The following is a 26600-nucleotide window of genomic DNA, read 5'->3' as shown; positions in this document are numbered from 1 at the left end:
ACAACTTTGCCGTTTAACTTTCTTCGATAGGACTTTTAGTTTTTCCGGAAATCGAGATAAACCGTTTTTTACCCTTAAAACTCCCCCCCCTACCCCTTCCCGACCTCAGATCGACCGTAATTTATTTTTCCTTTCATTTTGATCATATTCCCCTCCTTTTCTAATGGGTTTCATCCTACTGTAATTTTTTTCACTTTTTATTTATTTTAAAGGCTATCTGCACTGGTCTAAATAGCTTTGTTGCATATATTAATAAAATATTAGTAAGCCCCATGATCCAAAATTTTACGTATTTGACTGGTAAATATTGATTTATATTTAGGTAAATATTGTTGGAATGTATGAAACAATTTTGTAGAGTGATGAAACAAATGAATTATGAATGCTATTCAATTGTTTTATGTCGTTAAGTTTACGCGCAATAAACTTGTTTCAACTTTTACGTTTGATTAATTTTTAAATTGATGATTTTCGCTTTAAAACGCGTCTAAACTTTTAAAAAACTATTACTTAGTGAAACGATAGGAAAGAGTTAATTCAAGATCTTGGTATTTATTTATGTTAATATTTGAAACAATTGAAACATTTTTTTCCATATCTACCGCCGTAAAATTCAATAATTGTTGAATATTATAATTGCACCGCGTATTTAAATTGGAATGTCAACAACAATACCTTTCCGCAAAAAACCAACGAGAATGACCTAAATAAACACGAATATCATTTAAAAAGTCAAATGTGTTCATTGCTGATTCTTATCGGACCACTTCCAATTGTCCCTTTTGACAGTTGACACTTATTGATACTTACAATATTTAATAATGCTAAAAAAAACAGTGGCGCCACAGTTCTGGGCCTCAGATTTTTGTATCTGCTTCGCGATTTATTTTTCTCAATGGACAATTAGGTTATCAGCCGTTTGTGCCTGACACAGGCCGTCGACATTTTGGATCAAAGGCATACCGGTTTCTTCACGATGTGGTCCTTTACCGTACGAGCGAGTTTTTAATGCGCACAAAGACAGAAAGTTCATTGATACACAGCCGGGGATCGAACCAATGACCTCGGCGATGAGAGTAGCACGTTCAAACAACTAGGCCAACACGGCTCTATATATTAAAGAAATACTAAATAAATGATAAAACTCTTGTATCAACTAGTCTGCTTACACCTGGGAATAGTACTTTTTCGTCAACGTCCACCGAAGGCGTGGTTCGCTTGATTGTGATTGGCCTAACGGAATAGCGTCGCGTGTCTATGATTGGACTAGAGAATGTTTATTTTAAGAAATAAATAGTTATGTCAAGTATTTCAATCTCGAAGTAAGTAATTAATTAAATGTTTCTATGTATAAATAAGTAAATAAAAAAATAACTTTTATATCTGTTAATGTATTTTTCTTACACACAATAAATAAAAAAGAAATCAAACTAAAATCGGTTTGCTGATCCCGATACACTTCTCCATAAAGCAGAATAGAAGGGCTATTCTGCTTTATATCTCCTTCCCATCTTTTGTACTGTCTGTCTTTTTACCTTTTCCAGTTTTTAGGTAGCAAGTATTATAGTTCTTTTTTATCGTACACATTTTAAAAAGCTTTTAAAGAAACTGTATCGCATACAATTTTTGTTATTGGTATCATAAAGAATATTTGGCAATATAGGAACTCGTACATATCGCAAAGAAAACCTTTGTTTCCAAGCGTTGCATACAAACAAGGAGATATCCCTGAATGTAAAAAATACCTATTTAGCATACGATCCCCGTAGGCGGTATTTCTTAGGTTTTTGTAGGGCTGTCAGGTTTCGGTAAAATGACTTGAAACTTTATTATAAACTTGTCCCCACGAACGTCGTTTCACCTTAATAGGATTTTTTTACGAAACTGGTTTTTCCGTGCAATTTTTAATAATCTCTGCATAAAAACATTCATAGGAGTTCAAGGAATATATAGAATGGGATAGCCGTCTTTGGGATTTGCGCCGCCGTACCATGTTTCGTTGTTAAGTCATAATCTCGTAACAGTGAGACAGCTCTAGATATAGATACTAGATTGAAGTTAACGTTCTAGAATACGGGACGTATTCATAACAAACAATAACTGGTAGTTATATAGTCTAGACCAATAGGTCTAAAACGTCATCGAAATTATGTCTATATACTTTAAATTGTTAGCATTACTAAGTATGTTCAGAGATAGGAAGAATAGGAATGTATAAGAATATAATGAACTATAATAAAGCATGCCCTCTCATAACATTGCTGTGCCTAGCCAAGGTTATTTACTATTGTAATAAATTATGTACATAAGGAATGCAATAAAGATTTGAGTTTGAGTTTGAGATTCAGAAAATAAACTGTGAAGATATGATATGAGATTCTTTTATAAATACCATTCCATTGTGAATCATTTTGGGTGAGGCAAAACATAAAAAGACCTTCCCGAATTTCATAAATTTGGAATTTTTAATTTTGTTGAGTAAAAATATTGGTGATATATAATAACGTCTGCCGAATATTCAAATTTTTAGATTATCAACCCTGGTTCAGTTCATTCCGATTCTTTTATTTGTTTACTAGCCCTGAGGTGTTTACGAAACAAAGACGTGATTCCAAAATGTTGTTTCGTTCTATTTGAGTTCAATTTCCTTTGAAATAATACAGACAATATATTTTCATTGTATTTGCTTAATTTGATAAAGAATTCGGGTATTTATTTCCATTTTAATACATTTGTCGACCTAATTTGAATGACATTAGTACAAATGAGTTATTGTTTCCATCGAGGGCGTAATATTCGTAGAATACATTGGTGAATTAAAAAGCTTGGGGAAAGCTTTTCCATACATATGACTTTCGTGTCATAGTGTTTATAAGCAAACTACTCCGGCTTGGTAGATTTTCAAGAGTTTTTGTGTATAACTGTACGTTTATGTACCCCTATTTATAAAACTACACTTTTATTTTTCGTTTTACATTTTATAACTCGGCCTTAAAAGGTAATTAGAAAAAGCTAATAAGACCCAAATTTTCACAATTCTCGAATCTAATCCAATTTTTTAATAGCGATTTCATTACTGTATAGAAATGGTGAAACAGTAATTGCTAGGTCAGTCCCTCGTACTTACTCTGTAAGCAGACATCGTGGACTGTCAAGAAACAAAAGTCAAAGTCATCCGTCCTGATCATAGATTATGTTATTTTAGAAACAAACAAATAACACCACAGAAAGTAAAAAAGTAAGTCAAAGGAAAATCAATATATCCCGGAAGCACAGATAATGTATATTATAATCCGAATAAGACGATAATACTAATAAATATAATAATGAAAGAAACGAGGCTTAATGTTTCCTTAATTGGTATGTCTCACTAATAAGATCCTTAGGTATATAAAGATAAGCTTATAAATATAAACTAGTTATAGAAATTACTACTTCATTTCGACTTAATTAAACAGAGATGTTGGAATTCTGCTAATTTCAGAGCGACTACAACGAATTTAAATAATGGGACTTCATGTAATTTACAAAATCAACAATATCCTAATCTTCCTTCGTTTTAAAATTAATTGACATACACACGTTTTTTACAAAGTATTTCGTATTTCCCTTCTAAAGTATTATGTTTACCAAATTTAAAAATTCGAAAAACCACTGCGAGAAGGTTCGAGAGATAGTTGCCGACTTTTTTACCCAATTTAGATCGACATGTAGATAATCGTAACTTTTCGACAAATTTAACGGCAATACTATTGGAGACTGTCAAGAACGGTTCGTAGCGTCAGCATAATCAAGAGTCAATGATTGATTATGTTGCTCACGTCACGAATCATAATGAGAGATTAATTACAGCCATAACCTATAATTAAAACGCATAATTGGGCTTTAGTACGAGTGGAATTGTGATAATCAGCCAATTTGCATACAAAACTGGTATCCACCATACTGTAATTGTGCAATTAGATTTAACTAACGATTTATTATTGCAGGTATAATAGAAAATAAACAATCATTATTGCTTGTTCTGAAATAAGGTTTTACACATATGACATTCTAATAGAAACATAATTAGAATAACAATTGGGATACTTGCTTTTCACTGTATGCTATGAAACCATCGAACCATAACGATAAATAATAGATAGAAGATATCCAGTATTTTTTACGTACCATTAGTGTGTGTGTTTAATGTTCATGTAAATAAATAAAAATGAATCGGAACATATGTTGCTAAGCATAAAACTCGAAAATGGCTGGAGAAATTAATTCTTTTATTTATTCCTTGAACTCTGGAAGGTTTTTATGGAGAGACAAATTGGAAATAAGTTTTATTTAGTACTGAGGTGTTTATTGCGGAAAAGCGAACAGTCTCTATGGGATACCATAGCAAAATGATGAATATGTTGGTACGTAGCTACTATAAAGGTACGCTAACTAAATTATAATAATGCGAAACGAAGTTCGCGGTCGCAGCTAGTAGGTATATATAACAAACAATTGCATTTTAAAATTCATTCCTTCATTTATTTAGCTATATTTGCATATATGTATTTTCATTATATAAATTAGTATATTTGGTAAACATTATAATGGGACAACTATATCTTCACAAAACAACCACACTGGCCACGTCTCATAGAATAAAAAAAGACTGCAACATCAGAAAGTCAGTATAAAATACAAGGAACTAATGTAATAAAATATTTTCATACAGTTTTGAGACTTGTAATATCTGAGATTTCTTTACATTTTTGTAAAGGGTTGTAAAGCTTTAGAATTTATGATTAAGGCTTTACCTATTCACATTTTATTAGTTGTCGTTGTGAGATTGCATTAAAATTACGAGGGGAACTTTACGCGCCTACAAATTGTCAATTCTGGCTTGAAACTTTACGAGTGAAATGGCACTTTTGAAAACGTCGATGGATTTATAGCCCTTGGCGAAGGGTATTCAGTGCTTGTGTGGCGCAGTTTATTGTTTTTGTAACCTTTAAAAACAGAAGCGAGATATTTTCAGCTTTTTCTGTGAAAAAAGGTTAAATACACACGGCGAGCGAACTTTTTCAATACAAAATGTTCTTGATATGTTTTTATGCCATCACGGCTGACGCGAAATTATTTTTGATGAATAAAAAGGAAAGGAGCAGTGTTGCCCTAGTGGCTTCAGTGTGCGACTCTCATCCCTGAGGTCGTAGGTTCGATCCCGGCTGTACACTAACTAACATTCGCTCGAACGGTGAAGGAAAACATCGTGGGGAAACCGGCTTGCCTTACACCCAAAAAGTCGACGGCGTGCGTCAGGCACTTTACCAACTTGTCTATTAGATTAACAAATGATCATGAAACATATACAGAAATCTGAGGCCCAGACCTAAAAAGGCTGTAGCGCCACTGATTATTTTTTTATTTTATTTTATAAAAAGGACTGAATTTCGGTCAAACGGATTGTGTACTATTACTGCAGAGTATAATTGTTAGCAGCCATAGTAATAATATCTTGGATTCATCCCACCATTTCTTCTATACATTTTCGAGTGTATTTTAAGTATGAGATTTATAAATTTCTTTAAAACAACTGCACTCATAGCAATAAACAGAAGTCTATAGAGAGGGGGGCGTCCTGTATTATATATTTAGCGAACTCGTTATCTACTGTAGAGTTTTGAGAGACAGTTTTCTTAAATATTCAAGTGCCTCCCGGTGATTAAATACCAAATATGTTATACTTTAGTAAAATACATTACTGCGATTTCAGATTTTTTTTCATTTCTCTTAAGTTTCAGAACTGGAGTCGGAAGTAAGATAAAAGTAAACTTTTATCTTACTTCCGACTCCAGTTCTATTTACTTTTAATATTGTTCCGGTTACGAAATATCTCTACCCTAAGGGGTTGTGATTGAAAATGTTTTACTAAATTGAATAATGTCAGATTTATTCTAAAATATTATTAATTTTATTAAGGAATATTAGATAAAGTATCGGAAAAAGACAACTTTACTTTAGTAGGGAGACACCAAACCTGATTAAGGTGAAATATTCCGTCAACTGTTAATAATTGCGATAAATTATTCGTAGTGGAAGCTTTTCGTCGCTGTAGAATGATAACCTCGTATGTCAAAAAACCATTTATTTTTTATTCTTACACTCATTTAACTGGTACAATCATGAAGTAAGGACTTATTTATGTTACTAATAAATAAGTCCTTTTTACCATCCAAAACTATGGAAGAAACACATAATAATATTTTAAGGAACATTGACGAAATGAAACATTATTTTCGTTTCCTGTAATGTTTGGTTCTACAGCGACGTTTTGATTGTAAGCTATCATGTTATAATATGAATAGAGAGCGAGAGAGCTATAAAGATAAATTACCTGTAAATATTTAATCCTAGTTATGTTCTCTTCCGTGACAGTGAGAGCCCGCCTCTCCCCCAACTTGTACGTGTCGTCATAGTACATATACTCCGTAAACGTCAACCCACTAGTGATGTACTGCTGCGTGAAGTATATCGAAATAGTGCCGTTCACGATATCGTGCTCGATGATCCATTTGCACTTGATGGGGACGGGGAACGGGTTGGGGAAGTTTGGGGTATGAATTGTTCCCACGGGGCCCTTGAGCCGGCCTCCACAGCTCTGATTTTCCCGGTGAGGCTCACCATCCACTGATTTCAGTAGTATTACGATGATCGTTATGCTCAGGCGGGATGCTGTGAGCCTGAAAAATAAACACATTTTAGTTATTTATATGTTTCTTAATTTCTTAATTTATTAATTTCAAAATAATTTCGGTTACATAATACGAGTTACCATTCTAATATAATTACACATACTATATATATAAATAAATAAATAATATATATATATATATATATTATTTATTTTACATATACTACAAATGATTTAATAAATATAGATATATATAGTATAGTATCTTCGGAACCTTGCCTAAAGGGACTCCTTTTAATATTATATTTTAGTTATTATATTATATTTTTAAGGTTTTTGATATTTGTATATTAATAGAATATATTAATAAAAATTTTTTTTTATTAAAATTACACTGAAGTCTAATAATAACCAAACAATGGCTAGGTTCGAAATCAAACTTGATGTCCAGAGTTAGATCCCCGAAGAAAAACTATTAAATATTTGCGTTTGGATATAGAACAGATTGCGTCGGTTTATTCAAGATAAAAAAGTGTAACACATGATAACATTTTCCTTCCTTATCACTGACATAGCAAGGCTATTTGCTATTTAAGTAATCAACAGAGTTTCTTTGTATACTAACATTTTATGTCATCGAAAAGGGAGAGATTTGGTATTCTATTGACTGTTAAGCTACGGTTTCCTAGAAAAGCGGTGCCGTTATCTAACGGCCGTAATGTAATGTTGGGCGACGTCACCCACACGTTGTCTAATAACATCGGAATAGGTCAAATAGCGGCGCTGTCATTTGCATGACGGCCGTCATAGCGGTGATAAATAGTCGTTCTACGTTTTTCGCGTGTAGCGGTGCGCATATTTAATTAATATAATGACTTGGACGAGCGCAAATGATGAACAATTAATTGATTTTGTTAAAAATCATAAAGCTTTGTACAATATCAAATCCAAAGAGTACAGACAAGCTCAGATCAAGCAAAATTTGTGGAACAAAATTGGAATAACACTTCATAAATACGGTCGCACTACTTTCTAGGAAACCACAGCTTGGCCACCATAAAGACGGCCGTTATTAACAACCGTAAAATGACGGCCGTTAGTTAACGGCTTAACTAACTTTTTCTAGGAAACCGTGGCTTTACGGTCTGTCAATCAAGTACGCCGTCGTGTTAACGTTTAATTTAAGCGTCAAAAGCGAGATTACGATACGGTACGATTCACTAGTCATACAACCGTACCATACCTTAAATTTTGCTTTGAAATCTTTAGATTTTATATGGAAATTGTATTCGTTTTGACAACAAACTCCCAAGCGCAATTAGAGAAGCTCTCGTTAAACCTAAATAATTCAATAAAGCTTTTTATAAATTTGACAAATATTTAGATGATCCTAATATTTGGGATTGATTTGCTCCAGTTCAAACAGTTTGTATGACTCAAAACTTAGCGATTAAAAAGAGTGGCGGAGAGTTTCTTGCCAGTTATTTTTCAGCTCTACGCCCTTGACTTGCGTACTGGTAGTAAATGTAAATTTAGAATCACAACATCTTTTCTGTTGACGTTCATAAGTGTACTTGTTTACCTAAATAAAGTTATTTGTTTGAGATATATAAATCTTCTGTGCGTGTTTCTTTACCTAAATAAAGTTATTTGTTTGAGATATATAAATCTTCTGTGCGTGTTATTAAACTCCTAAACGGCTGTACGATGATATAATTCTGTGTATGATTCTAGAAAGGTTTAGGTTTACAGTTAGTTTTTTTTTGTTATTACGTATATCGGGTCCGCTAGTAATAGGATTGCTATTTTAAAAGAGTACCAAGAATTTTTTACGCCGGCTTTGTCTTTCGGCCTACACCTTCTGTCTTCTTTGCCGATGAGTAGGGATGCCTACCTATTCAAATTTAATGACGTGAAATAAGTGATACCTGTATCTTATGTTCCATAATAAACATATATTTTTATAATCAAAATCCGGTACTATTAAAAGTATTCGGTACTTATCCGAGGTATTAGATATGGGATACAATTTCAGAACAATAAATAAACAAAATATCATGTCAAATAGCCGTACATAATTAGTACATTACTCTCGTGAATGACTGTGATTAGCAGTGTAAGTACTACAATTAGTACAACGCTCGACCCATTTACAACTATCTTCAATCGTCTTGAGGTTTAATCATGGACTGTAATCACCGACCACGGAGTAAGTCACAAGTTTGTGGTCAATACTTGAATACACTGGGAAAGACAATTTACCTCTACATTCTCTATTATCTATACATCTGAGTTACCTATGTATTTTTATTAATTACAATAGAAAAGTCCTACAACAAGCTTTTATTACGAAACTGTATAAAATACTACTGTATAAATAAAAATCCAATGATTGATCTTACCAATTAAAATTCTGTGATAAGCATACCAGGCCCTGCAAGGCCCTTTGTCTACATTAAAAGTTAACTAAGTCTAAGCTCAGAGGATGGTAAAATTAATTTAATTTAATTCGGATTAAGCTCAAAGCATTGTAACAGTTACGTTATACTACTTCTATAGTCAAAAAACCCAGCGGCGCTAAAACTTATTTGGGTCTGTGCCTCAGATTTTGTAACTGTTTTCTGGTCAGCTTTCTGTGCTCGACACACACACACTTTTTTGGTCTAAGACATGCCGGTTTTTCTCACGATGTTTTCCCTCGCCATATGAGCAAGTGTTAATGCGCAAATAGACAAAAAGTCCATCGGTGCAACACTTTTTAAATAGTAGCAAATTTGAATAATGCGAATAAACAATATGCACCCTTATCTCAATGAATATTAATGGTTCTAAAGTGTTATTAAAGCGAGTACAAGAACTAATTGCGGACGATGGCATGACGTCACATCCTATCCGCAAATTGTCTCAACCGATCGCTTCAAGGAAATTGCATTATTATACATTAAACTTGAACACTGCATGTTCATACATATTTAAAGGTATTCATATTGAATCAAATATATCGCTTAGTTACAAAGTTAAATTATAGGTTGTTTAACGTGCTGAGAGAATAGTCAAGATTTTTACATAAATAATTTTGAACCCAACGATCGCGCCTATGCAATGTTTTAAATTGAAATTTGTTTAGCGTTGTGCTAATAACTGTTGGTTATAAGAACGATGCCTTGAAAATGGTCATATGCATATGACATTTCATTTTAACATTCTTTGCAAGCTTTATTATTATTAATTTTTTTATAGAACAGGGGGCAAACGGGCAAAAGGCTCACCCGATGTTAAGAGACTTACACTCTAGGGTTATCGGTTATCCAGGAATATTAATTCGAATTTCGAATCATGATTGATCACAGAATCATCAATTCATTCGCACAGAATATGCCAATGCAACAATCCGATATATTCGAAAATAGTCAAGATTTAAGAAATTATGAATTATGTCAGTCACGTTGTAAAATTGTGGGCAATTAATATGGAAGAAGATCCTGCTTTTCCTTCAACCTAAAGAAAAGATCTTAGACCAGCTTTACCACTGACTGGTCGAAGGCCCCCGTGGCTAAGGTCAAGTAATGTAATTTGTAAATATCCTTATATCGCCGGAATAACTTTATTAGTCCATTTCAGAGTAACGTGACAGTAATTGTATCCTCAAATTGCAGGTATCAGCTACAGTATTAAAACTAGAAACTTTAACTGTTACACTATATAAACTGATTTAATAATACAACATACAAGTTAAATATCTAAGAAAATTATATACCTTAAACTTGTGATGTGACTTCCTTTAATTGGATGGTGCTAAATATCACACAAGGAAATAGACAATTAACAAATTCCTATACTTGGCAGTGTGATGCGGAAACGCGCCATCTGTCGAAAGCGTGCGTGCGTAAGTCAACATGACATCTGACATTTAGTCAATTTAAAAGTAACGTTAGCATGCATTGAAAAAAAAGTAGACTAACGACTAGGCCAAACTTTTACAGCAAATCATAATAAGTAACGCATATATTCCATCAAGCCATATCGATTATAGCGAACGAGTAAATAAATTATATTTTTAAATAATAAAAAAGAAGAACATTTTTTGGAGGTTTCAAGTATTGAGCTAAATAAAATCTGTATTTTATTTTTACAACTAATCTGTGCCATATTTAGTTTGTCTATTCATAATCTGTCCGTAAATTTTGATTCGAAATTCAAAAAAGCATTTTATTTGCTGTGTCCATTTCTATTCGATTACGTCAATACGTTATAGATGGTTTCCAATATTCATCGAATGCTTTTAATATTGAAGGGCACTCGAGTCCGCTTCATCAATGGAGCTTTTGCACCAAGTTTTTCGTTTACTTCCTTTTATCGTCCATTTTATAGCTAACATGTTATCAATTTCAGTTTTCATGAAGCGATATTGCGATATTAGAGGGCTGTTTACTTTTATCGAATCCAATAAAACTCTTTATATCTTATCAATTCGCAACCAAGTTAAGCTTAAGTAGGCTTTTTTGTTTTTTTTTAAACGTTTACGTTAAAGGTATCTTGTAATTTGAATTAATAAAAGAAAAATATAAACATCAGATCTAAGATATGGAAAAAATATTTTATTTTTAAACAGACTCATTTAACAAAATGGTTTCAATAATGCTATTCGTTATCAATTGAAACACGATTCAATATTCCTGGTTTATTGAAAAATCATCGAAAGTAGGTTATCGATAGGGGGCGTATTGCCAGAAGCGGTCGAGTATTAATTTGTATCATTTTACAGATAAAAAATCGCCCGTGAATTAATACGAAGAATTGTAAATTTATATCCGTTGAATCGTTTTGAAGGATTGATTAAAAAGATGCTATTTTGACAATTAGGCACTTTTTGAACCAGTCCTATGTTTTAAATACTATTCTTATTTTCTCTAAATTAGCGAAGCAGTACTGTATCCGAGGAATGTACGGCGAAACGGTGGTCCGTTGGGTTGTGATTGGTCAACAGAATTCTACTCTGTGACGCGACACGATACGTCTTGCCGTTTGACCAATCACGCTCAAACAAATAAAACATTTATTGAACAGGGTCAGAAGTATGGAAACACTAATCAAACGAGATGTATCTCGTTTTACACCACCCAGATTTATTACCAGTTCCATACCTAGTTTGTCTTTTGTCTTCTTCTCTGACTTATTAAGAATTTTTTGTACGGTTTTTACATCACCATACACACACACCTACCACCGTACACCTAGTATAACAAAACAAAAATCAGTGGCGCTACAACCCCTTTAGGTTGGTTGGCCTCAGATTTCTGAATCTGTTTCATGATAATTTTTAAATTTAATAGGCAAGTAGGTAATCCTCCTCCAGTGCTTCGACTTTTTGGTCTAAGACATGTCGGTTTCCTCAGGATGTTTTCCTTCGCCGTTCGAGCAAATGTTAAATGCGCACATAGAAAGAAAGTCCATTGGTGCTCAGCCGGGGATCGAATCTAAGACCTCAGGTATGAGAGTCGCAAGCTGAAGCCACTAGGCCAACATTGCACACCTATAACTAGGCAAGTCTTAAAAGCAATAGTTAGGTTGGATTTTGTTGAAAGTGTATTGGAAAGATATTATTTTATTCCACTATGATCTCATAGTGTGAATTAAAAAAATCTGCATTGTGGCACAACGCTTATACGAGCGTGGTTCGAAATGGCACGAATGTCAATCGAATAATTTTTTAACAAACATAAATCAACAGGTATAGACTAATAAATGATAAAATTACGATTTCGTTATTTTTCAATTGAAATAAAATCACAGAATCGCAGCGAAAACAAATACAAAGTTCGATGAGGTCGTATTCGTATTGTAGCGCGACCGAGCATTTTAATTCGAAAAAGTATTAAACTTGTCTTTCGGTCAGTGTATTCTCTAAACAAAGCTGACCTATGTCGTTAATCAAGAGCTGAGAGGACGCTGTAAAAACAAGCTTTTCATTAATCAAGTCAAAACACACTATGTCGCCAAGTGCCCACATACATTGTTAACCGGTTGGATCTCTATACAATGTTTTCGCAGAAGTTTTTGCGTCGTTGTGGCGTGTATTAGATCCCTTTTTATTATTATATTAAACTGTAAGTCTATACTTAAATTAAAATGGAGACAAGTTATTGGCTCGACTCAGGGACTGAAAATTAAGTTATTAAATTATTTTAATTGCTGGTTTGAACTGAAAATTATTTTAATGTAACATATACGAGTATGCACATTTAATGGATACGATGTATAACATTTTTATTCTTGGAAGTTTAAAAGGTTGCGAACGAAACAGCTGAATTTTATAGAGTTAGACCACATAGCCAGTGGCTAAATATTGAGTCACGGCTCAAATTCACGGGACCGTGATGCGCGTTTAGGGTATTCGACCGTGCAAACCGAACGTCATGCTGATACGTCAAAATTCGAATTCGATATTTGAAAGTTCAGACACTGATAACTTCGAATATACTTTTTTCAGCTCAAATATTTTAACGAATATAAGTCTAAACAGAGTACTTTAACTGTCTAATTGGGGATAATTTAACACATCTAATATATAAAATTCTCGTGTCACAGTTTTCGTTGCCATACTCCTCCGAAACGGCTTGACCGATTTTGATGAAATTTTTTGTGCTTATCCGGTATCTATGAGAATCGGCCAACATCTATTTTTCATCCCCCTAAATGTTAGGGGTAGTCCACCCCTAGATTTTTATTTTTATTTTTTTGGACAAAATTTTTAATTTCTATTTTTTTATGATACAGCATTAAAAAATACATACAACCCCTAATTTTCACCCCTCTACGATCAACCCCTATTTGTTATTATAAATGATATACATGGCAAAACGACGTTTGCCGGATCAGCTAGTATGATATAGAAAAGGTACGAAAAACATGAATTTTCTGTGCAATTGCACCACGAAAATAACAGTTCCGTAACTTTAACTCATTTTCATTTTCCAAACGCTTTCAAAATAAAGTTATGTTAAAAATACCAACTTAAAGTGCTCGCGGCTCTAGGGAACGTAATCTCGAGCCTTCGGGACACATCTGTACTTCAAGTGATATTTTTCATCATTATAGCAAGTATCGTACGCGGCTCGTATGCTCGGAGAGAATAAATTTCATAAAATTTATATTGCGTCATTCGAACTTGGAACTTTTTCCAGCAAGCTTTCGTGCGTATTACTTACATTAAGTATTTACGCAATAATCTCTTCCTTTCTTTTTCGATAAAGTTTGAAAGCATTTGAAATGTAAATCGGAGTTGTTTCTTTTGTGAAATATTTCCAAAAAAAAAGTAGTTAAAACCAATGATTTTCTTTATCTATTTTCCGTCTGTGAGTTTTGGGATAGGTACATAAATTTGATTGTGGTAAAGACATATAAAAAACAAAAACAAAAAATATTTACAATTATTCTTATTTTTAACTTTTAATTTTATTTTATTTATTATACACCCTTACACACCATTTTCATTACTCACACTGCTAACTTTAATATTATTATTATTATTTTCTACTTAGTATTATTATTATTATTTTTCTTTGCCTCTGAGGCGCAAACTAGCTGCTGTGGTCTCTGGCAGAATGACCAGCGCTGTGGAACTTTTTGCTCCTCAGCATAATGCTGAGCCAGGGCCCATTACAACCACAGTACACACACATTGTACACACTAGAAGAGAACCGAATTTTTAATTTTTATTGTTTTTGATATGTCTTATTTTATTTAATTTTTTCTTTAAGTATTGTTATTTTGTGTGTTTATGTGTGTGTTTTCGTTTGTAATAAATGTTATGTCTATGTCTATATTATTTTACCTGGACAAGCAATATTGTCTTCACATTCTCGTATTAATGGTATCTCCCAATCCATTAAATTCAAATCACAAATATATTTTATTGCAAAAATACAGATTGAATAGAAAGCTGTTTTTATTTAGGGTTAACATCAAAAGCGCTTTAATATTGTCAAAAGCTTGGTCCTAAAAGCCTTCCTCACGAATAAATTGACTCAGGTCTTTGACAATTCTTTATTGAAAAAAGAAATCGCATTGAATACATGTCATTCACAAGAGCTTGGTATACGAATATGATTAGAATAGATTTTCTTTACGTGGGAGACGTATGTGTGAGGTGTAAATCAAAGAATATTTCGCATTTTCTTGACGCCTTGAGGCTATTCAAACTGTCGAACAAGGTATACTCAAACTCAAACTCAAAATATCTTTATTCAAGTAGGTAACTAAGTACACTTTTGAATAGTCAAGTTAAATTAATCGTAAATTTACATTTACTACCAGTTCGCAAGTCAAGGGCGTAGAGCGGGTAAGAAGAACTGGCAAGAAACTTTCCGCCACTCTTTTTAATCGCCAAGTATTGTCATACAAATTGTTTGAACTGGAGCAATTCAATCCCAAGGATTAGGATCATTTAAGTAGTCCTCAAATTTATAAAAAGCTTTGTTGATTAATTTTCGTTTAACGAGGACTTTGAATTTATTTAGTGATAATTCTCTAATTGCGCTTGGGAGTTTGTTGTAAAAACGAATACAATTTCCATATAAGGAGTGATTTATCTTTTGGAGCCTGGTTGGTCGTACACTCAAATTAGTTCTATTTCGCGTATTATACTGGTGAAAGTCACCATTTGTTTTAAAATCGTTTATATTTTTTTGGACATACAACAAGGCTTCAAGAATATATTGACCAGATAGTGTCATAATATTTAATTCCTTAAACTTATTCCGTACCGACTCCCTCGGAGAAACACAACAAATACCCCGAACAGCCCGCTTCTGCAGCACAAATATGGATTGAACCTCTGCAGCAGCACCCCACAATAAAATGCCGTACGACATAACGCTATGAAAGTAGCTATGATACACAATTTTAGCCGTGTCCTCATCAGTAAACTGTCGGATTTTCTTTACTGCATATGCTGCAGAGCTCAGCCTATTCGAAAGAGTCTCTATGTGTGGGCCCCATTGGAGTTTACTATCTATTGTTATGCCTAGAAAAACAGTTTTGTCAACAAAGTTTAGTTCACTGTCCTTAATTTTCAGGTTACCAATATCTCGCTTTACGCTAGTAGTTGTAAATCTAATACATTTTGTTTTATTCTCATTAAGCAATAAGTTATTTACATTAAACCAGTTAACTATACGAGAGATAGAATTGTTTACATCGTCCAATAATACGTTATTCCTATTCACTTTAAATAGAAGTGAAGTGTCATATAGAAATATTAAAATTATCGGATGTTTCGATGTTCGCGAGATTTTAAATTGCGTGTCCTTTTCCTTAATGTATAATAGTTATTAGTTGTAATAGTATTTTCAAGGGAAATATTAATTTATAACTCGTCAACTTTAAAAAATCTATGGGTTACATCACGCAGCTGATCCGATCATTTTGACACCTCAATTGTTGAAAATGGTCCACGTATTGTGAAGCTACTTTTAAACACACAAAAATATGTGTGTACATACCCTACAAATTGGCTCGAGCATTTTAAAATCTCTTTCGATGGCAAGTCTCTATAGACGTAAATCGCCCTGGTCAAGTCGGCCTAGAGAACATTTTTTGATTTTATAAATTATTCGTACTATGAAATGATTTAAACCGTAAATGTCATATACAGTTACTTTAGTTTTGCAAGGTTTCTTACGAATTAAATCGAATGATAGTGCAACTTTAAAGCAATTAACAATCATCTCTTGGTATTTTAATGACTATTTCATTATCATATGATCATTTACTTATAAAGCTCTCAAATTGTACAGCCATTATAAATCTATTTTTATAAATATGTATTATAAATTTAAACTTAAACAAATTAGGAATCTCATTTACGAAGGCGCTTCTCTCTTAGAAATGACCTGCAAAGCCTGTAATTTTTATTAGAATTTTGCGAGTAAAGCAAGCTCTGTTAATTGCAGCGAGCTAATGAGTGGCGTGGCCTCGTAAATATCCGACCAACATTTAGAGCGCATTTCAAAGCATTGAAATGGCCCATCCCAGCGTTATACATCAAACTGAAAGTGTATGGAAACGGCTGTTTAGAAAATATTTAAATGAAAATTTCAATAGAAAAAATGCGGTATTTATAGTTAATGTTCGATAATATTTCAAATAAAAATTTAGTAATACTTCGAGTAAGAGATTGCTTACAATTATTTCGTGTACTTATACTTTAGATAACCAGACAAAAGAACTTTAAACATGAACAAATATTCAATAGTGTAATTTAAATATTGATCAACCATTAAAAAAGTTTACACGCAAAAAGCAAAGCCTAATTTTAAGTAATATTTAATTCTGATAACCATAATACCTAAGAAATAGAATTAAAAAGTAATGATTATGATAATAAGTACAATTAAATAGGTAATACTTTACGTTAAGTAATTTTTTTTATAGAACAGTGGGCAAACGGCCACGAGGCTAACCTGATGTTAAGTGATACCGCCGCCCATGGACGCACTCAACGCAACTCCAGAGGGCTCGCGAGTGCGTTGCCGGCCTATTAAGAATTGGAAAACAGTGTATACAAAGAAATAAAGTTTTTTACTTATTTATATTTATAGCAAACGCCTACAAAAGTAAGTTTTTTTAGTGGAATTGATCAGATATCTGATGTGCAAAAAATCTTTTTATTTTCTTATAATTGTCTTATGTTCAATACACTGTAATTAATTTTTAATAAATTTTTGTTTCAGGTTCGTCACCATTTAAACATACGCAGAAATGAATCTGGTGATGTTACAGGGCTGCCAACTTGTTCCTTAAAGCATCTATTCGGTAGCGAATCATAGCGGTCAATGTTTTATAACGGTTATATGTTAAACCTATAACAGATAGAACACTACAGAATACAATGAATAAACTCCCTTGCGTTTAAAACTCTTGCGTTCTATATTACTTGTTGACCTGCCACGTAATTTCACACCTGTAGAATTTTTACTATCCAAATAATTAAAAAACTATGTTTTATTGATTTAATATTTATTTATTTTAGACAAAAATTTATTATTGATTGATTTCCCACAATATTTTTTGCATAAATTCGATGTAAAAACTGCAGTTTTAGTAGATAAAAACATAACCCTAAGAAATCACCTCCCTTGTGGTATTTACGTTTGACTTAAAACTAAAAAAATACACACGACCATATCATATACATGATAAATCATATATCAAGAAGAAAAACCTATTATTGTTTCTTCGTAAACATTTTTTGTTTACAATTTTAATTTTAATTGTTATTGTATAAATTAACCGAAATTTAATTTATTGCAAATTATACCGACCGAGGCCGAATACTGTCGTGATGAAGAAAACCAATTTAAAATTATCGAGCTTTGAGTGGACAGCGAAAATTTATTTTCCCAGCGCTCAATGTATGCAGTTGAGATAGCCAATTAATTCTGGAATATAATAAGCAAACATTGAGTGTTAATTGCTCGTTATTACAGTATTATTTTAGTTAAAACGACCGAAATGACCGTTCAGTGGCTATGATAACATTCTAGATGAGCATAATTATTAAGTTGAATGTCAATTTGTTTTATGGAGCTGTGTTGCTAGTAGCATGCGCATTGAGGGTGAATCCCGGCTGTAGCAATGACTCTTTATTTTAATACTAGTTCATATGGTGAAGGAAACCGACCGAAGCATCAAAATATCGAATTGATTTAAGAAACACATACAATCTGAGGCTAAGATAAAACAAATGCCGATTATACCTTTTTTATACACATCGGTCAGAATTTGTTTATGCTTAGAGTATTAATTAAAGCGACAATTTCGATGGTCTCTGTTAGTACATTTTGGAGCATTAACTATTCCTTATCTTGATCTCCTACTTGCTGGAACACGTACTTAATGGAATCCCAACATATTTAAAGAATTTTAATAGCTTATAGTTTTAGGAAAATTTCCTGAACATTGTATTCCCATCAAGATGTATCAAGAGCAAAGTTTATAAATTAGTGTATTGTTAGCTTTTAATCGTGGTGACAATTTATAATTCTATGATATTTCTTTGGTGTTTTTTCTTTATCCGTTTACTGTAATTTTAAATAAGGACTTAATGTCTTTAAAAGTATTTATATCAATGTGTTATTGCTTAATTTCGGGACATCTAACTCCAAAGTACGCAATAATGTTTGTAATATTAAGTTCTAAATCTAAAAAGGTCCGTTTACCGAAGTAAAAGTAAAAAGCAATGGAATTTTATCCAAGTTAGGACCATTACTGAGTTTCAATTTGGGATAACTTTCAATTTGTGAAATACAAATGTATTTAAACTTTTTCAATAAGGAATTTTAGTTGTTTTGTTAGGATTTTTTGCATATCCTTTTTCGAAGGCTAAATTCGGTTTAAATATGATTATAACAGAGTCGTATACTAGTACTGTTTGAGACTTGGAACATTATTTTAGAATTGCATAGTCTATTAAGGCCCTATCCCAGCACGAATTGCTGTGTCAGTGTCTCGGGGTGGACTACAGGGTGCAGTGGAGAGCTGGAGCACTGAGGCGCGCCAGCCCGTAATAACAAGTAGTTATGTAAAACATTAAACTAATGCAATATTTTTTTTCTAAAATGGATGACTTGGCTTGAGATAAAATATATGGTGTAAATTCAAAATCATGTTCTATATACATTTTCGTCATAAAATTAATTCAAAGTGTCAAAAGTAACAATGTTTTTTGGATTTTTTTCTATCAAGCGAAGCTATTTAAATCGTGTATCGATCTTTCAAAATGGATACATAAACTATTCAACTCCACCATATATTTTTTTCCATTCGCCTTCCTTCAAGAAACGATGACGAAAACTTCCCCGCAAACACAATTTCCCCGTACTAGACAATCTAAAGTTAGTAATTATTTTTTAGGGAAAGGGATACTCTTCTTTAATAAAATCCCAGAGGCTCTTTTATCTCTGCCTTTTAATAAATTTAAGAAATGTATAAAAGAAAAGCTGTGTAAAAAGGCTTACTATAATATTATATACATATATAGTGCTAGACTGGCTACTTCTAATTAATTTGCTATATTTGTTTTAAAATAAGTGTTGTTTGATGATTTGCTATTTTAAAAGAGTACCGAGAGTTTTTTACGCCGGCTTTTTCTCTCGGCCTACACCCTCTGTCTTCTTTGACGATGAGGGATGCCTACTGATTCAAATTTAATGACGTGGAATAAGTGATACATGTATCTTATGTTCCATAATAAACATATTTTATTTTATTTTTTAACTGGAAAGAAATCATGTACTTTTTTGGAGTTTGGCGACCAGACAGGTCTTTAATAGTAAATAGACGAAGGCTATATAGATTAATGCTACGACAAAATTCATAAACCACAGAGAATAACTTATTCATATTATTTCTTTACAAAACATATATATGATCAAAAATTTACTAAAGTTTGGCACATCATTTTAGCATTCACGAATGTTTTTGATGTTACGCGTTGTCTTGCACACCCTGAATATTATTGTATGTGAGACGAATATATTTAGTTGCACAATGGTTGAATTCTTAAGAATTGCATTATTTATAATTGGTTGGGTAAGGTTTTAAGTTTTCTTGTTTTGTTTTCTATTGAGTTAGTATTGAGTTACTGTAAAAATAGGAAATATATAAATGTTTCGAGCCTTTTACTATGTAGTGTAATTTATAACCGTTTCTTGACAGCCTGTTTTGTTCTGATTTATTAATGCAGAATCAAAACCATACTTGAAGGAAACTCATTATATATTTTTAGATTACCTATCCGTTTATGTATCCTATAATAAGTGTATAATACAAAGCAGAAGAGGCGTAACGTTTGTTTCATGAAAGCACTCGATTAGAAACTTATAACCGTGGCTAATCAATGAAATTTTTAAATAGCTTAAGGTAAACCGAGAAAAGTTAAATTCTAATAATTTTTAAAATATTGTACGTGTATTCTCTGAAATACATAAATGTCAAAAAAACAATGGATTCGAATTAAATAATATTTAAGTACATTTATCGATGAAGGAACAACGTGAGATTTGTTTTCTTCTGAAACCGTACAGCTAGTGATTTATAACGAAGTTTAAAGTATGAAGTCCCACTAAGGCACACATTAGCCAAGTTAATAAAAAAAAGCACTTACAAGATTACGAATGCCTCTTATAAAAGCTTTATACGTGTTGGTCTTTCTGAAATCACGAGTTATTTCCCATTTGCCAGCTTCAGTCTCGTATTAGATCTTTCTCATAAGGATAATGGATGCCTCAGGGCAACGACAGCGCATGTGCGAAGGTTATAAATACACAGATATTATTAGCAGCAAAACCTCGTGCAACGTAATGCGCCGCTGTTTTGCATTACAATGTTTTGGCAAAACTAAAACAATAGGCAAAGTGTTTGGGATAAAAAATAAATACGGGTTGTAAACGGGTTCAGAACGCTGTCGGCCCGCTTCAGTGGGCGAAATAGAGCGTACCGGATTGCTTTCCGTGCTGGATACGTTCCTAGCACGGTCATGGTATGCTACGGGATAGTGAGCAGACAGCTTAAATTGTTTTAGTATTTAATAGTTCAAACATATCGGCAATTTTATATAAAAAGTGACGACAATTTGATGAATGTTTTTGTTCATTTGTGTAACATTAGCGTAAAATGTGTAAGAATAATATTTTACGCGTTTACTTTAGAAATAACATTAGTGTATATTTGGCGCGAAAATTGTTTAACGAGGTACGTATAAGTAAATTTGGCAACCACATGATCCTTTAGTAGTATTTACGCAGTAGCGTATTGAGCACGTCAGTATGTCGTTGATATTATATTTTATAAAACAAACGCGCTGTTACATATATTGTGTTTTTCTATATCAAATGTAATAATTATAAGAATCTACATATATAAAAATGTATCGATATTCGTGCTGCTGTTCTCTCGCTAAAACTCGAGAATGGCTCGACCGAATTGGCTAATTATGATCTTGAAATATTTGTGGAAGTTCAAGGAAGGTTAAAACGGTGGGAAACATAAATAATAAGTAAAGAAAAATACTAAAAGCGACTATTGAATTTTTCAATAAAAACTTTTCGCTGCCAAATATTTGATGTCTCTTTTAAAATAAAAAATTGTCACTTGGTTGTCATATATTTTTTAGATGCCTTCAGATATTTGTGTTTCATAGCAGAAGTATTAAGTTTTGACACAAATATATGTTTCATTTACTAAAAAAAAGTATGGCGCCCAATTGATTAACTGCAAATTTACTGATAACACACAAGACCTCGTGTGTCTCTAACAGATCCATGAATTTTAATTTAGAACTTGTTTTCAGCGGAAGTGTTGACTCACGACTGACAGTTAACAAATTACAAAATAATAATAATGTGTTACCAGAATAACACTTGTGTATTTGAAAAACAAATTATTCATTTTTGTATATATGAATAACAACAAGGGTTTTTGAATATAAAGTTTTTGCCAGAAAATATTATTTGCAAATTCTCGAGGTTTTCTACTTGGCATACTGTTCTGACAACTGACACATATGAAGCATTTTACAGGTTTAAATGTTTAGTTTAGGTGCTTATCATCTTTTTGCCACCATTCTTCCATGGCGGATAGAAAGTATACAAAGAGATGAAATACTATGACTAAACTAAAGTAACATACATTATAAAATAAAATTAAAGCATATTATAATGCTAATGCTATATAAATTAACAAATCTTATACGTTCGTACGTAACCTGGACCAGATTTTGCTTCTAAGGAGACTGGCCGACCTTTGTGTCGAGATTTATACCAAAAAGCTCGTCAACTCACATGTTAAAGTATTACAAACACTATGGCTTCGATCTAGAGAATATTATACCTATGATGTAAACCCCCCCCCCCCCCCCTACAGAAAAATCCAGTGAATTATTCATGTCAAAGAATTTAATTTTAATTCAAATCAAATATCTACCTATGGATAACAAATTTTATGTTACATCAGAATTAGGGCTTTTTAGATATTTAGAACCATAACTAATAAATCTCGTAATAATATGGGACACACATTTCTACTGATATTTACATAGGTATAATATTCTCTAGATTGAAGCCACAATGTTTGTAAATCTTTAACATGTGATTTGACGAGCTTTTTGGTATAAATCTCGACACAAAGGTCGGCCAGTCTCCTTAGAAGCAAAATCTGGTCCAGGTTACGTACGAACGTATAAGATTTGTTAATTTATGTAGTATTATAATATAATCTGCAATTAACAAACAATAGTTTGTGACACTGCATGTGTCGTTAATGGCGTTCACGAATGTGCACATTAGCACTTATCTGTATGCATTGTAGTAGTGACGTTGAACTATTATACCAACACTAAGATAAAACGCAGTTTATATTTTCAAATGACGTTAAATAGTTACCCAGTGTTTTGTATATGTGTGCCACGGTTTTGAATTGTAAGAAATCAATTTGTTCAATGAAAATGACTTTTTGCGACTTATCACCTAAGAAAAAATATAAATTCACAAATAGTTTGGGTGGTTAATAGTCTCAATTTGAATTGTCTTTATATTTGTAAAATTTTGACTTTTAGTTTCAGCAATCCAAACATTTGTTAAAAGACCGGAAAGTACCTACTCAGAATCTAGAATGTACTAGGTGCCTTATAAATCTCATCCGTATGGAAAAATGCACATGCATTATGCAATGCAAGTCTATTTCAGGATCTCCTACAAAGTCACTTTCAAAGCGGGTTATGAATGTTGCGACTATTGTGAAAAACAGTAACAGAACGGACAGATAAAAAAACTTAGATTTCGTTATCAGTTTTGTGATCATTCCTTTTGGGTCTAAGGCAAGCCGGTTTCCTCACAATGTTCATGTTAACCGTACGAGTGATGGTTACGTGCGCACCATGCATTGGTGCACTGCCTGGGTTTGAATCTACGACCTCAAGGATGAGAACCACACGCTGAAGCTACTAGCCACTGGTGCTGTTTTATAACAATATAAGTAAATTTATGAAAAATAATATAGAACAAAAATGACAGAACTATTTAAGACTTCCAGTTTCGATTTACGAATATAGAAAATAACTACATTTTCTTAGGTCGTCATTTTATAAACAAAACAAAATCAATATAACTTGATTCCCGCAAAGCCACAGACAGCAACATTCACTTTTCATCTAATGATATAATATAGGAATTACAACATTTGACACTATTAATAATGACCAAAGTAATCTTATAATATTTATATCAACATTTATTGTACACTTAATAATTTAAGTATTCTTTCCTACAACGTTTAAATGTTATAGATATGAGCTTCTAGTTTGAGTTATTTAAATATTTATATCAAGCGAGGAAATCAGCGTCGAAGCTCGTAATTGAACAATTAAAGAATAGACAAGAGTCTTAAATAGTATCTCACGTCATCCCAATGTTCGTGTAATTCAATACGTTTGATAGTTGAGATGCGATAGAGTTTACAGTGGTACAGTGGCGTAACTATACCATCTGGGGCCCGTGCCAATTTCTTTTGATAGGGCCCTCAGTAAAAATCGTCACGTTGTACTCAGATAATTTTAATAAACTTTGAGATTTTCAGTGTACTCAATTACACCTTATATATATGTCCCACTAATGGGGAGAGGGAATGGTCTGTAGTCCCCACGGTAGCCCAATGCGTATTGGAAACTTCACAGTCATCCATAGAACATAATATCTCTTGGGCAGGGGCTCTCTTGGGTCGGGGGCCCGTGGCATTTTGCCAGCCCTGCCACGAAATCCCCACGTGATTATCATACTATTGGTACTATAGTTGTATTATATGAAGAAGATTAGTGTATATAGAAAAGTACTGTTAATATAGTTTTAGCTAGACCATAGAAGGATTGACCTCAATATTCGACAGACTTATGCTTTGTTTTCCGTGATACATAACGGTGTTATCCGTTCTTAACGAAGGTAGTCGATGTCAGGTCATAACTCTGCCAGCTAGTATACTCACGATGATTTCCTTTATCATACGGCTAGTAGTAGAAGTTTTAATTCCACATATTGCAAGGTACATACAAAAGATAGACCGCCGAAGTCGCTGGGTACCTCCAAAAAAAATCGTGGGAAGACCACAATAGCGATGAGCGGACGAGATCATATAGGTTTCTGGGGAGGGATGGACGAAACCCTACTCCTGAACTTTCCATTTGAATTCATGAATTGAATCATAGTCAAACGTTCGACTTTAGAGTTAAGAATCGCTCGCATAACTAAAGTCACCTCTGTCTAAAATTGCTATTATTACAATCTTAAAATGACATAAACTTTTTGTTCGAATTTTAAAATTAGCTTTTCTCCGCTAACACATTTAAATGTTCAACTGAGTTTGTTACGTTCTTTACCCATAGGCCTGGATTTAAATCAAAATCGTTATGATTAGTAAATTAGCTTTATAGAAAACGGCTGTCAAGTTTTTATCGAAGTCATGTCAGCAATTAGATGGGGTATAAGCCGATATCATGGAAATGGTCAAATGCGTAATTAGTTACATTATTAATTAGAACTAATTAATTTGTATCTTAGAATAGAACGGACATTTTAATTAGAATGTTTTCTCACCTTTATTTTTTTTCAAGGTTACCCAAGAGCGAGCTTGAGCAAAATACTACACAGCTATTTAATATATGAAGTCTATATTATAAAGACGTAAGAATTTGATTGTTTGTTTTCATGGAATAGGATCCAAAATGTCTAAACCTATTTAGGTATAAATAATCTTTAACCTACATAGGATACTTCCAAAAAGTTAGGAATCCGTATGAAAGCTTTGATAGTGTGGGTTACAGGGTGTGAAAAAAAAGGGTGCGTGTACTTATGTACGCGCGTAAGAAGTTATACTTCTTTGGCATTATTAAAAATAGTTTTTGATTGCATGCAAATAATTAATTACAATTAAATAATCAAAGACTGGAAAAGGAGTTATTATAGTCAATAAAGTTCAGTTTACATTAGAAAAATTAAATAAATAAATATTTATTAATATTATATTTATATTTATTATTATTTTCTAATATTAATTAGTATTGATTTAAATATTCAATTTAAATCACTTCTGATTATAATTCAGAGGCACATACAAAATTCGCACTTGTATAATGAAAACAAAATGAAAACACGTGTTTTAAATGTAGAAACTCAAAGCATGTGGATAAATATTATAAATATAAATACACAGTGAACAGAGGCGGCGTGCGTGCCAACACGCGCCACTAACTTCATTCTGTTAATTTTGTGTCACGGTGCGCACGCATCGAAAAAATTTCACTCTCATAAATTTTTCATAACGCGCCTAAAGAAGTATAACTTCAAAAATACAAATAAAAATGCATATGACGCGTATGCCGCGGAAACTATCGACAATAGAGCAAAGCGATATACATCAATATCTACAAAAAAGCCATAGCCATAGTACCATATGTTTAACATAATATTGAATAAAATAAATATCCAGCCGTGCTGCGTAAACCTGGTTTATTAGTTTAGAGTAATTCGTAATACGAACGACAATAAATCTACGCATTTAGTGCTATAAATACACCCTACTACCTCCACACGTCAGAAGTCAAATTAAATATTTCTGATTGCGCTTCGCTGCAAGATTGTCACGAATCAGTAATATCGTTCAGAGAAACGTGCGAACGTATAATTATTGTAATAGAACGCTACACGTGTAATGTCACGTGTGGAAGAATGTGGTAGAGACCCCGAAAGCCTTTGAATGCGTTTGTATATGATGGATAGGCTTACACAGCGGGTCTAACAATAACACTAAAATCATTTTTTTTATAAAAAAGGTTCATAAAAACTGTTTTAGTACAAAAAAATATTAAAATGAATTTTA

General features: G+C 32.8%; 1 protein-coding gene across 4 annotated transcripts in view; it reads right to left on the bottom strand.

Moving 5' to 3' along the window:
* The window catches only part of LOC125054463, a 77835-nt gene that overhangs the window by 36189 nt on the left and 15046 nt on the right, over positions 1-26600 (bottom strand). For all 4 annotated transcript variants that reach the window (XR_007117709.1, XR_007117710.1, XM_047656379.1 and 1 more), the window contains exon 2: positions 6377-6722. Coding sequence is in view for 2 of the 4 variants with exons in the window: in XM_047656379.1 (XP_047512335.1) it covers positions 6377-6722 (346 nt within the window). In the remaining 2 variants the exon portion in view is untranslated. The remainder of the gene's footprint in view (positions 1-6376; positions 6723-26600) is intronic.

Source organism: Pieris napi, chromosome 12 (genome assembly GCF_905475465.1).
Source record: "Pieris napi chromosome 12, ilPieNapi1.2, whole genome shotgun sequence".
Lineage (NCBI taxonomy): Eukaryota > Metazoa > Arthropoda > Insecta > Lepidoptera > Pieridae > Pieris > Pieris napi.
The sequence above is the reverse complement of the archived record's forward strand: the minus strand, read 5'-3'. Positions and strand labels throughout refer to the sequence as shown.